The following is a 14,484-nucleotide window of genomic DNA, read 5'->3' on the forward strand; positions in this document are numbered from 1 at the left end:
TATTATCAGGAACCCTGCTACCACCCAAAGACTCTGAGGTAGATCTATGCTGACAATAAACTATCAGAAATGTCCAGATTAAAAATATCAGGATTTGACACCTTTAAACTTGCTGCATGGTTCCCAGATATGGAGAATCTACCCAAGACATCTAATGGCAAAGGAAGAATTCCTGATTGGCTATCTGATCATGTTTATAATAGGGTTCTAGAGCAATGTATAATTTCCCATTATTTCTACATTTGATTGGCCATATTATCCTAAGAGGGATTGAGAATTTGTGCCAGCAGACCTAGGTTATTGCTCAACTGATATTGTGACTGGCACACATTACATTTGTCCTCATGCTAAGCTTAGCATCCTATAAAACCCTATATATGTGTGAATATTTGTAAGAATGTAAACTAATCTTTCTTTCAAAGTTTAGGTCCAAGACAGAATTATTCATTTTGGAAAAATATCCTTGATTCTATAATAGAGAACAATTTTCAGAGTGAAAGGAAAGAGTTATTAAATATAAAATTAAATTCTTGTAAAACATGTGAATTTAAAATATTTTATTTTCCTTCTCACATTTTTTAGGTTCAAGAAGATCTACTTAAAGAAGGGTTTAAAAAGAAAGCTGAAGAGATGAATGCAGAGATCAGTAATTTGAAAAATAAGGTTGATAATGCTAAAGAAGATGCTTCTCACTGGATTGAAAAAGCCATAGATGTCTTTACAATTTTGTGTTTTCCTGGTAACCCTGTTATGAAAGGCATTGGATTACTGCTTAGAATAATGAAATAATTCTCCTTTGAAATAAATTATAGACTGGATATATGCTATGGATTGTTTCTAGTGTGTATTCTTTTTAATTTCATTCATCCAAGTCTTAAACAAAAAAAGGTGCCTACTAAAGTATATCAATGCCTAGCCCTCATTAGACAGAATTAATGCTCCTATGCTTTGATATAATATGTTTACTTTATGAAATATGCATGTTGAAAAAAATATACTTACAAAAAATTCATTGACTTACCACTGTAAGTGACAAGAAATTGGAAACTACTAAAACATTTATCTATATAAATTGGTAATGTAATTTAACATGTGCACATGCTGGAATAATATGCAGCCATTAAGTTCAGCTCTATTTTTTTTTATAAATATACAACAATGTTGAAAATACATTGTAAAGTGAAAAAAGGAGGTGCACCAGTAGTGTATAATGTGTTTACTGGAAAAATGTAAGAACTGTGTGCAATCATATGTATGTGCACACATTGAATACCCATGGGAGTCCTCAAAGAAGTAATATCTTCTACTCCGGAGAAGTGGGTGGAATCAGGGTAAACATGTCCCTTGCTTTTCAGTATATACTCTTTCTTTTTGAATCATGTAAAAAAATCATAAATAAATAAATAAATAACAAAGAAATGTAAAGTACAATACAAATAATGACTATAATAACAAGAAAATGTAAAAAATGGCTGTGGAATCATGAAAGTTCTCACTGTTTCTAGAAATGACACCAGCCTGCAAAATTAGGGGTTTCATCTTAAGTCAAAGTATACAAGGTATAAAATTTGCATCCTCATCTTGTTTCCTTTTAGGCCTAGTTCTCAATTCATTATATTTGCTTCAAAACTAAGACATACGCCGAAGCCGGTTTGGCTCAGTGGATAGAGCGTCAGTCTGCGGACTGAAAGGTCCCAAGTTTGATTCCGGTCAAGGGCATGTACATTGGTTGTGGCCACATACCCGGTAGGGGGTGTGCAAGAGGCAGCTGGTCGATGTTTCTCTGTCCTCGACGTTTCTAGCTTTCTATCTCTCTCCCTTCCTCTCTGTAAAAAAATCAATAAAATATATTAAAAACAAACAAAAAAAACTAAGACATACACTTGCTTGTCTCACCTAGAAATCAAATCTCAGCTAGAATAACTTCTACTTCCTATCCTGAATTACCCTTATAAGATTTTAGAAACAAATTACCAAACATAAGAACATGGTCTGGTGAGAGAGATCCTGTCATCCTTAAAAGTGTAATGGTGGCCGCTATGCTCTAATCAAGGGCCAAAGAGACATGAGCAACTGCGTAACTGGATGGCCTGCTGGTGTTGTGGATAAACCTTGTCACACGGAGGCCAGGTTTTGCAGTATATGCCATCAGTATCATGGTTTGCCTTAGCTCAGGCTGCTAGAAAAAGTTACCATTTATTGTGTGTCTTTGAAAGCAAATATTTCTTTCTTCTAGTTCTGGAGGCTGTTAGAGATCAGTGTGCCGGCATTGGGTGTGCTTGGTCTGAATTCTCTTCTTGATTTGCAGAAGGCTGCTTGCATGTTGTGTCTTCACATGGTGGAAAGGGTCTGAAGGTGTTGTCTTCACATGGTGGAAAGGGTCTGAAGGTATAATATTTTCATGATCTTTATAATTAGGGTAGTCAAACCGCAGTGCAAGAACCAGAGTGTAAGTTTGTGAATTATAATTGTCAACCTAGATGTATGGTGCCAAAAAATAACTTTCAAAATGGGTGCAAAATTTATATTTGGGGGGTCATTTTTCTTGAAAAAGTCTGAAATGTTATAAATATTTTAGTTCAGGCAAAAATAACGATAGCCTAAATAAAATGTCTGCATTATATATGTGGATGCAGATCCAAAACTGTAATATATATGTGAAACAATAAATATTGAATGTGTAAAAAAAATAATAATATACTCTGGGATTAAAAGAGAGCAGATAAAATTAACATAAAAAATTTCCAAAGAGTCTGGATATAAATCAAGTATTACTTGGTCCTTGAATTGTTTTGAAGAGGCTAAAGCCTAAGGTGAGTAATTTTGGGTTTCTTGATTTAAGTCTAAAAATTGCCATTTACAACATAATCAGTTAGAGAACAGAGAAAGTTTCCATTATACTAGTAGACATAAAAATAATTTTTATACATCTCAGTAAGTAAAAAAGCAAAAAACCAAACACAACAAAAAATGAAAAATTAAAAAAAATGTTAAGTAAAGTTAGAAAATATTTTGAAAACATGATGATCAACTAAGCCTAATGTATGAATGTAGAACCCTACAGCCCACAATAATGGAATATGCTTTTTTTTTAAGCACACTAAGAAACATCAGATGAATTTTACCTGTACCAAACCATAAAGCAGGATTAGTTGTCTTATGTCAGATTCTCTAGAAGCTGAGCCCTGGTGCGGGTTCTTGTTCACGTGATTTTTGACGGTGTGCTTTCAATAGAAGGGCCTAAGGGAAGCAAGAGAGGGCAGGAAGATAGAAATGAAAAGAGGCTATCGATTTAGGCAAAAAATGGCTTTAAGCTAATACACTGGGGTTTCCATAGCACAAATAGCATGAGAGATTGTTCTTCCTTGAAACAAAATGCTAGATACTTGTACCCCATCAGGCATTATGCGGGAGCTATCCATCTCGAGCAGAGCAGCCACCGTGCTGCTAAGGGAAATTTTCCAAAGAAAAGAGCAGCTGTGAGCTTTTTAGCAATGAACACGCACAATGACTTGTAAGATGATCTAACTGAGGCACTAACAGCAAACAGCACCCGTATAATGATTAATATATGCATACCTCCCTTGTGCCATGGTCTATGTATGCCACACTAAGCATTACTGGTGGGGTCCTGTCATTTAGGCAGCCAGTTACCTAGTTCTAGAATCCCTTTATAGAAACTTATTTTTCAGAGCTCTGTGGGTACAATCTACTGCTGGTTGAATTCCCTAGAAAGCAAATTCTACAACTGAAATTTGTATGAAAAATTTTTGTATGGAACACTACTCCGTTGAGCATTTATGAAAGGATGTGGACAGAAATGAGACTAGGAAGGAAGGAAGGAAGGAAGGAAGGGAAAATTAGCCACATCCTTAACAATTGCTTCACCCATTTCAATGGAGAACTCTGGTCATCAGTAGTTCTTTCTTTTCCCATGTTTTTAAGAGATCAGTCATGGAATGATGAACACTTTGAGCAAGGGAGCTGAACACTGAATTACATGTGTTTGTAGGAGAGGATGAAATTTAAAGGCAAAGAATCTTACAAAGTTAAGTGACATGGGAGAGGTGAAAAGTGGTGAGAACAATGGATATATATATATACTCCACTGAGGTTCAAGATCATTCAAGTAGGGTTGTAGAAGAAGGGCTCACAATACAAAAAAGAATGTCATGAGCAAAGAATTAAATTTGTATTGGCAAGTTTCATAGGCAGAAATGTTATTGTTAATTCCAAAATTTGACCCTGTGTTGTAGTTAGGGTTCTACAAAGAAACAAATAAATCAAGACAAACAAAAAAACCCCAGAACGAATAGGATGTGTGTATATGTTGAAAGAAATTTATTGAAAGGAATTGGCTCAAATTATTATGGAGGTTATCAAGTCCATAACCTGCAAGGTGGGCCAGAAAGCCCAGAAGAGCTGAAGTTCCATTTCTAGTCTGAAGGCCAGGAAGAGCCAAAGTTGCAGATGAAGTTCTGAGTCTACTGGAGAGTTTAGTATAGAGGTACCCACAATATTAATTACACATAAATGCATCCTTGAAACTCCCCCATGATAAAAATATAAAGCATTAATTTAATCCCAGTAATGTTTTTACTTCTCCTTACCCACAATTAACTACTACTGTGATTTTTATGACCAAGCAAAGTTTAGTCTGTCTTTACTTCATATAACACAACTTCATATACTCTTTTCTGAGATTTTTGCTCAATGTTGTTTTGTTTGTGACAGTCATCCTTGTTGCAAACAGAAGTTCATTCTCTTCCTTGCTCCACAAACATTTCTCAATGTTAGCACTCTTGATATTTTGGGCTGGAAATACACACACACACACACACACACACACACACACACACACACACATACACGGGGCCTGGTGCACGAAATTCATGCAATGGGATGTGGTCTCTCAGCCCAGCCTGCCCCTCTCATATACTGGAAGCCCTCAGGGGATGTCCTACTGAGGCGACATGGCTGATCAGGGGAATGCACCAGCCCCATCACCCTGCTGCTGCAGCCACTGCCAGTCACCATTGCCATTGAGGTGTTTTGATCAATACAGACTCCAGTCTCTTTCCCATGGAAAAATGAAAACTTTAGGTATTTTCAAGATGTGATTTTCATAGGATATGACATTTCTTTCTTTCTGTCTCTCTTTTTGTAATCCCCAATCTGAGGATATGTTTCCATTGATTTTTAGAGAATGTGGAAGAGAAAGGGAAAGACAGAAACATCCAAGTGAGAGGAACACTTTGATTGGTTGCCTCCTGCATGAGCCATGACCTGGGCACCCACCAGGGAGGATCCTGTAACCTAGGTACATGCCCTTGATCAGAATAGAACCAGACCCTGTGGTCAGCAGGCCAAGGCATTATCCACTGAGCCAAACCTGCTAGGGCAGGATATGACATCTCTTAGCCCTCCAGCAGCAGACCTTCATTTTTTTCTCCACGAGTGTGGTGGAAAAACCCTAAATCACCTTTTTGGATTCTTATACCAAAGTTACTAATATTACCAATGCCATACAGAGAGGTTAGTCAATGAGCTGTCAGAAAAGGTAGTTCACACTGATAACTTCTGATCTCAGACTCCACCTCTACCAAGGCCTAAAGCTTCCAGACCTGCGCAGGGCCTTCCAGCTCCCTCTGATTGCCAGGTCCATCCCTGCCAAGCCCTAAAGCCTCAGGGCCTGGGCAGGGGCTAACCAGCACCCTTGATCACCCGGCTCTGGCCCTGCCCAGACCCAAGCTTCTGGCCTGGGCTTGAGGCGTGGATAGGGGAACCCCAGCTCCCTCTGATTACTTGGCTCCACCCCTGCCCAGGAGCCCCCTGGCTCTGATCCTTCCCATGTTTCTTAGGACCCAGGGGAGGCCCACCTTCGAGTGTTCTGGGTGCTGAGAAAGTCCCCAGGACCCAGGCTGCAGGGCTCCTACATTTGCAAATTAACCTCAATCTTTGTTTGGTTAATTTGCATACTCACTCTGATTGGATGTGGGCATTGCAGAAGTATGGTCAATTTACATGCTTGTCCATTATTATATATGATATATGATATATGATATATGATATATGATATATGATATATATATATATATATATATATATATATATATATATATATATATATATATAGTGCAGGAGCTGGCATTGTAGGATGTTTAACAGGCAGTCCTGGCCTCTAACCACAAGATGCCACAGCATCTATACTTTTAAATAACCCAGTTGTGACAACCAAATATGTTCTAGTCATTACTAAATTTCTGCTGGGGTCAGATCACCACCTTTAGATGCTATTGATTGGAATCATTAAAACTGTCTCTATTCAATCACATCCCAATCTCATAATAGGTATTCCAAAGTCTAAATAGACATAAGGACTGAGAGAACTATGGAAGAAGGGACCACTTAACAATGCCTAAGGAATGTCTTTTTATCTCAAAATATGTTTATCTTGCCTGACTCTCTGTGGAGAATCTAGATGCAGCATCATCCAAACCACTGACTCACTTATAGTTTAACAGGTCTCAGTTCTGTTTGTTGTGGCTTTATTAACGAGTAAGGAAGTATGTGCTACTTCATTAAAATTTTTAATGAGTTTTTTGTTGTTGTTAATCCTCACTTGAGGTTATTTTTTTTCTATTAATTTTTAGGGAGAGTAGAAGAGAGAGGGAAAGACAGAAAGAAACATTGATGTGAGAGAAACCCATTGATTGGTTGTTTCCTTCTGCACAAGCCCTGACCAGAACCCACACCAAGGATGAGCATACAACCCAGCAAATGCCTTTAATTGGAAAAAAAACTGATCCTTTGGTGTACAGGCCAATGTTCTATCCACTAGGCGAAACTGCCAAAGGCAGTTTTTTAAAATTTGTATTTAGAACTAGAGGCCCGGTGCACATTAGGGGATGTCCCTCAGCCCAGCCTGCATCCTCTCCAATCTGAGACCCCTCGAAGGATGTCTGACTGCCTGTTTAGTCAGACATCCCTCTCAGAATACAGGACTATTGACTTCCAACTGCTCATCTGCCTGCCTTCATGATTGCTCCTAATGGCTTCTGCCTGCCAGCCTGTTCAACCCCTAATCACTCCCCTGCCAGCCTGATTGATAGCTAACTGCTCCTTGTCAGCCTGTTTGCCCCAAAATGCCCTCCCCTTCAGCCCTGGTCCCCTTTTACCCCCCTTCTATGCAGGCCTGGTGCCCCTTAAATTGTCTCCCCAGCAGGCCTGGTCACACCTAACTGCCCTTTCCTGTAGGCGTGGTTCCCTCAACTTCTCTCCCCTTCAGAAATGGGTCCCCTCCAAATTTCCTTCCCTGAAGGCATGGTTATCCCCCACTTCAACCCTCTGCCAGCCTGGTCACCCCAAACTGCCCTCCCCTGCAGGCTTGATTGCCCCAACTGTCCTCCCTTGCAGGCCTGTCCCTCCCAACTGCCCTCCTCTACTGGCCATCTTGTGGTTGCCATTTTGTGTCCACATGGGGGCAGGATCTTTGATCACATGGGGGCAGCCATCCTGTGTGTTCGAGTGATTGTCATCTGCATATAATTCTTTTATTAGATAGGATAGAGGCCTGGTCCATGGGTGGAGGCCAGCTGTTTTGCCCTCAAGTGTGTCCTGGATCAGGGTAGGGATTGATCCCTTGAGGTGTGAGGTCACCTTGGCTAGGAGCCTGTAGTGGTTTGCAGGCTGGTCATGCCCCATGGTGACCGAAGCAGAGGCCTTGGTATTTGGGATTTATTTATCTTCCACAATTAAAACTTTGTAGCTTGGAGGGGAGCCAAGCCTTCCGCTTGCTGTGTGGCAGCAGCCATTTCTGTTGGAATTTATGTATCTTCAATAATTGAAACTTTGTAGCCTGGAATGGAGGCCTAGGCAAGCCTGGGATGCAGAAGCTTGGCTTCCTCCATTGCTGAGGGAACCCTAGCCTCCTGCTCTTCTAGCTCCCTGGCTGCCACCATTTCTGTTTGGATCTATAATGGAAACTTTGTAGCATTAAGTGGAGGCCTAGGCCAGGAAGGGCAGTCAGAAAGCTTGGCTTCCTCTTTTCCCAGGGAAATCCAAGCCTCTCTCCTGCTCTCTGTGGCCACAGCCATCTTGGTTGGGTTTATTTTTATATTTGCTCCTGATTGGCTTGTGGGTGTTGTGGAGGTATGGTCAATTTGCATATTATTCTTTCATTAGATAGGATGACAGTAAGTAAATATTTTAATTCAGAATAAAATCCAAATCTTTAATGTAAACATAAAGCATATTTTAACACTACCTAAAAAGTTCCTTGGGTTTACAATATACATTTCTTACTTAGAGACAGTGGTTTTGTTTGAATGACAGAACAATCAAAGGCAAACCTAACACAAATAGTGATGGTGATGATAATGATGATTGTGATAATAACAATGATAGCAAGAAATATAGTATTTACAAGAGGCCCTGTGCTCAAAATTCGCCCAGCCTGCACCCTCTCCAATATGAGACCACTTGAGGGATGTCTGACTGCCCGCTTAGGCCTGATCCAAGTCTGATATCCCTCTCCCAATCCAGGACTTCTGGCGCAATTGCTCCCAGCGTGATCACCCCCTAACCACTCCACTGACAGCCTGATTGATGCCTAACTGCACCCTGCCAGTTTGATTGCCCTTAACTGCCCTCCCCTGCAGGCCTGATCCCCCCCCCAACTGCTCCTCTGCAGGCCTCCCCCCCCCCCCACCTGCCCTTCCCGACAGGCCCATTTGCCCCAAGTTTCCTCCTCTGCTGGCTTGGTCACCCCTAACTGTCCTCCCCTGCAGGCTTGATCAACTCTAACTGCCCTCCCTTGCAGGCCTGGTCCCTCTTTACTTCCCTCCCTTGCAGGCCATCTTGTAGTTGCCATCTTGTGTCCACATGGGGGCAGGATCTTTGACCACATGAGCTAGGCCATCTTGTGTGTTAGAGTGATTGTCAATTTGAATATTACTCTTTTATTAGATAGGATAGAGGCCTGGTGCATGGGTGGGGGCCAGTTGGTTTGCTGAAGGGTGTCCCAGATCAGGGTGGAGATTCCCTTGGGGTGTGGGTGGCCTGGGTGAGGTTGTGATTGTTTGCATGCTGGCCACACCACCCAGTGACCCAAGCATAGGCCCTGATATCTGGGATTTATCTATCCTCTATAATTAAAACTTTCTAACATTGAGCAGAGACCAAGGCTGGCTAGGGCTGGGGAAGCTTGGCTTCTTCTATTGCCAGAGGAAACTCAAGCCTTCTACTCTCTCCAGCTCCATGGCTGCTGCAATTATTGTTGGGATTTATTTATCTTCTATAATTGAAACTCTGTAGTCATAAGTGGAGGCCTGGGCCCGACATGGTGTGCAGAAAGCTTGTCTCCCTCTATTGCTAGAAAAACTCAAGCCTCTTGCTTGCTTCAGCTCTGTGGCCACAGCCATCTTGGTTGGGTTAATTTGCATACTTGCTTCTGATTGGCTGGTTAGGGTGCCTTGTGGGTGTAGCAGAGTAAAGATTAATTTGCATTTTACTCTTTTATTAGATAGAACAAAATATCACTTTTATAGTTCATGTTTTCTGTATTATTGATGAATTTTGATGTTTTTGCCAGGTTACAATGCAGAAGAAAAAAAAAAACCACACACACACACACACACACACACACACACACACACAAAAACCTTCAAATATAATTCTGGATGATATCAAATGGGTTCTTTTATTTTATTTATTTATTTTTTAATATATTTTATTGATTTTTTACAGAGAGGAAGGGAGAGAGATAGAGAGCTAGAAACCTCGATGAGAGAGAACATCGACCAGTTGCCTCTTGCACACCCGCTACAGGGGATGTGCCCGCAACCAAGGTACATGCCCTTGACCGGAATCGAACCCGGGACCTTTCAGTCCGCAGACCGATGCTCCACCACTGAGCCAAACCGGTTTTGGCTCAAATGGGTTCCTTTAAACATGACTGCAATTAATCACTCAGTGCATGTGTGCTGACCACTGACCATAGCTGAACATTGGGGAAGACATTGAGAAGGAATTGAGGAGTCTATGATCATCATAGCAGACATGATCTCTGTGCCCATGCAGTATTTTTATATCAGAAAAAAGATATTAAAACAAGTTATACCAACAAACATAATATTTGCATGCCTAATAGGCATTGTGAAGGAATCATACAGAGAGCTATGAGTAACTGTAGAAAGGAAACTGGATTTGGACCCTTCAGCCAGCAATCCCTCATTGGCAAAATGAAGTTTAAGATAAATTTTTGGTGAACACAGTTAGGAAAAATGTTTAGGAAGAGAATTTCAGAAGGAGGAGAGTTTGTGTACAAATGTCCTCTTTGGTGGTGTGTTGGGTGCATTTGGTATCTGAAGCGGAGTTAACATGTGATGAGGACAGAGGCAGGCAGGGTCAGAATATGTAGGAGCTTGCAACCATGATATGGAGAATGCAAGCTTTTAATGCTTTAGGACTTTGTAAAGTCCTAAAGCAAAAAAGAAAAAAAAAGTGAGAAGATAACTTGTTTTAATAAACTCATTGTGACTACTGTGTAAATATGAATTAGGACTGCCAATACTGATAATTCCCAGCTATGCATACTACCTAAAAATGGGCCAACTAGCAACTTTTCAAAATTACCAGTCTGTTTTTTAAAGATTTAAAATGCTAAAAGCAAATAAAGAAATAATACATACATACATACATACATAATGAAGTGCCACACATATTGAAGTGCCATACATACATACATACATACATACATAATGAAGTGCCAAACAATGAGAGTTGTTGGAACTCTTAAATGCAATGATTTTTCCCTTTCTCTTTTCCAATTTTACCCCTTTATCATCAATCTCACTCCCCCAACTTTAATAAAATATAACTGACATATATATAGCATTGTATAGTATATGGTGAATAATTGAGCCTGATTTTGACAATCTAAATCCATTGCAAAAAATACAATAAATGTCAGTGGAGTAAGTGGAAGTTCACAGTCATGCTCCCAGGACAAGACTGAAATTATAACTAAAATACAAAAAAACAAAACAAAACCCCAACCTGAATGACCAACTGAAGACTAGCTGGAGAGAAGACTGATAACCAAGAATGGAATGTGAGCCCACATAGAGACTGATAGGAATGCTGGAGACAGAAGAGCTGGCCAAGCTCCCACAGACAGAAGCTGAAGTTCCAGAGAGCTATCTCAGCTTTAAAGATTTGCCACTGAGAACTCTGGGGTCAAATCCGCAATCTGGGCCACCCAGCAGAGAGCACCAGAACTGAGAAAGCTTTACATATAACCTCTTGCTGTGCAAAACAGCAGAGTTGCTGTCTGCCAGGATGTGTTTGCTGGAAATGCTGGCACTCTCTTAAATGGCCAATAAACAACATTTTGAGTGCAGCCACTCACATTGGGCTCTGGCAGAGGGAGGGCAGAGTGGATTGGAACTGTAAGAACATAAATCAGCGTTGGGGAATCTGAGGTTAGAGCTCAGAAGGCAGACACCTCCGTTTCATGTGCTGAGTTATTCCCTTATGCTATGGAGGTCATCTTTCCCAGGCAAACATTTAACTCTCCTGCCATTTTTGTTTAGATGAGAAACAGCTGACCCACCCTTTTGCAAAATCCCTTGCTTTACCCTGTGGTTTCTGGGGAGCCTTAAAAGACTGTGAATAATAATTAACATCCAGATAGAAGCAGTTTTCCCTTCCTATTGGGAAACCTATCACCCAACCTGTGATGATTGCTTGAGGCTACTCCAGACTGAATCCAGTCTGTAGGCAGTGGCGGTTCTCTGGAGGCTTTGAGTCTTTGCCTGATTAAATTGCTCAAAAACATCAGTTTGGGTCCTTCCCCAAAACACCATCCTAGACAGTACAGCCAGGGAAAGCCAGTGGGACCCCTAACACCTGTAGCTGACACCTGTAGCTGACACCTGCAGGACCAGTTCCATGCGGGAAAGAAGTAAAGTTAGAACAGGGTCAATCAAAATGTGAGACTCAAGGGAGATTCAGCTTCTGGGCTAAGGAGTCCCCAGTCACTGTACCTTTGGAACAATGACATTGGGATTGAATCTTATTGGAAGCAAGTCAAAGGGTTCAACTATGCCACACATGGGACATCAGCAATAAAGCCCCAATTACAGCAGGACAGCCCAAAACATACATATATGGCCATTCCTAGAGCATCCAGCTCAGATGAACAAAGATACTGCACCACTGGACCCCTCAAAACACCTTCTACATAAATCCATACCACAGAGACTGGGAGGTTTAGCACTTCTATTTAATACATAAAATCAAATAAAAGAGACAGCTGAAATGCAGAGACAAAGAAACAATCCCCAAATGAGAGAAAAGAGGAATCTACAGAGAAATAACTAAGTGACATGGAAGCAAGCAATCTATCAGACATAAAATTCAAAGCAATGATTATATAGGTGCTTAAGGAACTTAGTGAAAATTACAACAGCTTGAAAAGGAAATTAGAGGCCATTAACAAGAACCATACTGAAATAAAAAATGATATATCTGATATTAAGGACACATTGAAGGGGATTAAAAATAGATTGAATGAAGCAGAGGACTGAATCAGTGATTTGGTAGACAAGGTAGAATTAAATACCCAATTATAGCAGAAAATAGAAAAAACAATAAAAAAGCAGGAAGATAGCTAAAGAGGGCTCTGGGACAACATGAAACTGAACAACATCTGCATTACAGGAATACCAGAAGGGGAAGAGGATGAGCAATAAACGCATAATAATCTGGCCACTCAACAAACTAAAGTGCTGATGAGGATGTGGAAGGGAACCCTAGTTCACTGCTGGTGGGAGTGCAGATTGGTCCAGCCACAATGGAAAACAATATGGAGTTTTCTCAAAAAATTAAAAATGGAACTTTCATTTGACCCAGTGACCCACTCCTGGGAATATGTCCTAAAAACCCCCAAACCCAAATCAAAAAGAATATATGCAGCCATGTATTCATAGCAGCATTATTTACAATAGTTATGATTTGGAAACAGCCCAATGCCTGTCAGCAAATGAATGGAAAAAACCTGTGGGACATTAACACTTTGAAATACTATGCAGCTGTTTGCTGTTAGTACCTTAGTGAGATCACCTTACAAGACTTTGCATCCATCCTTCTATTGCTGTGCATGTTCATTGCTAAAAGCTCACAGCTGCTCATTTCTTTGGAAAATGTCCTTTAACAACATAGTTGATCTGATTAAGAAGGATAGCCCACACACAATGCCTTGATGGGTTTCAAATGTCTAGTACTTTGCTTCAAGGAGGGACAAACTCTCATGCTATTTCTGTTACAGAGGTCTCAGAGGATCAGCTTGAAGCCATTTTTTGCCTGCAACCATAGCCTCTTTTCATTCCTCTTTTCTTCCCTTAGACCACTTCTGTTGAAAGTACGCCCTCAATAAATCACATGTACACAAACCCATCACCTAGGCCCTGTTTTTAGAAAATCTGACACAAGACAACTAACACTTCTTTGTGGTTTGGTACAGGTAAAATTCACGTGACATTTGTTTAAAAAAAAAAAAGCACATGCTACTATTGTTGGCAGTAGGGTTCTACATTCATATATTAGTTTAAGTTGATCATATTTTCTAACTTTACTTAACATTTTTCTTATTTTTCTTGTTTTTCATTTTTTTACTTACTGAGATATATGAAAATCAGTTTTCTGTCTACTAGTATAGAAATTGAAAACTTTCTCTGTTCTTTAACTGATAACATTATAAATGGCAATCTTTAGACTTCAATCATGAAACAAAAATTACTCTCTTTAGTCTCCTCAAAACAATTCAAGGATCTTATAATACTTAATCTATATCCAGACTCTTTGGGAATTATACCATATAATAAAGAGGTAATATGTAAATTGACCATCACACCCTCACAAGATGGCTGCTTACAACCAGCCTGCAGGAGGGTTAGTGAAGGATGACCAAATGTCTGAAAAGCAGGTTGTGTGGGGCAATCAGGCTGGCAAGGGGTGTGAGGATTGACCAGGTCAGCAGTGGGTGGTCAGTTGGTGGTGACCAGGCTGGTGGAGGGGGGGACCGTAAGAGACAACCAGGCCAGTGGGGGGCAGTTAGGGGTGACCAGGCCAATAGAGGGGCAGTTGGGAGCAAGCACGGTGGCAGGTGCATCAGTTTGGGGTTACCTGGTCAGCAAAGGGGGGAAGTTGGGGGTTTTATGTTAATTTTATGTACCAAACCTCTAGTTTTATGTTAATTTTATCTGCTCTTTTTAATGCCAGAGTACATTATTATGATTTTGTAGACAGTCAACACTTATTGTTTCACATATCTATGACAGTTTTGGATCTGCATTCACTTTTATATTGCAGACATTATATTCGGGCTATCAAATATGTGCAACCATCACCACTCAAGTTTAGACCATTTTCATCATCTTGAAAGTGAAACCTAGTACACTTTAGCTTTTACCTCCCTGCTCC

The 14,484-nt window shown here is 40.5% G+C and overlaps 1 protein-coding gene across 2 annotated transcripts in view; it reads left to right on the plus strand.

The window, feature by feature from the left end:
- The window catches only part of LOC311616667 (guanylate-binding protein 6-like), a 38,423-nt gene extending 37,596 nt beyond the window's left edge, over positions 1–827 (plus strand). For both annotated transcript variants that reach the window (XM_084872336.1, XM_084872335.1), the window contains one exon: positions 583–827. In XM_084872336.1, coding sequence (XP_084728462.1) covers positions 583–789 — 207 coding nt within the window. In that variant the 3' untranslated portion in view covers positions 790–827. The remainder of the gene's footprint in view (positions 1–582) is intronic.
- Positions 828–14,484: the final 13,657 nt, after the last annotated feature.

The sequence above is a fragment of the Pipistrellus hanaki genome (assembly GCF_964339955.1).
Source record: "Pipistrellus hanaki genome assembly, chromosome: 2".
Classification (NCBI taxonomy): Eukaryota; Metazoa; Chordata; class Mammalia; order Chiroptera; family Vespertilionidae; genus Pipistrellus; species Pipistrellus hanaki.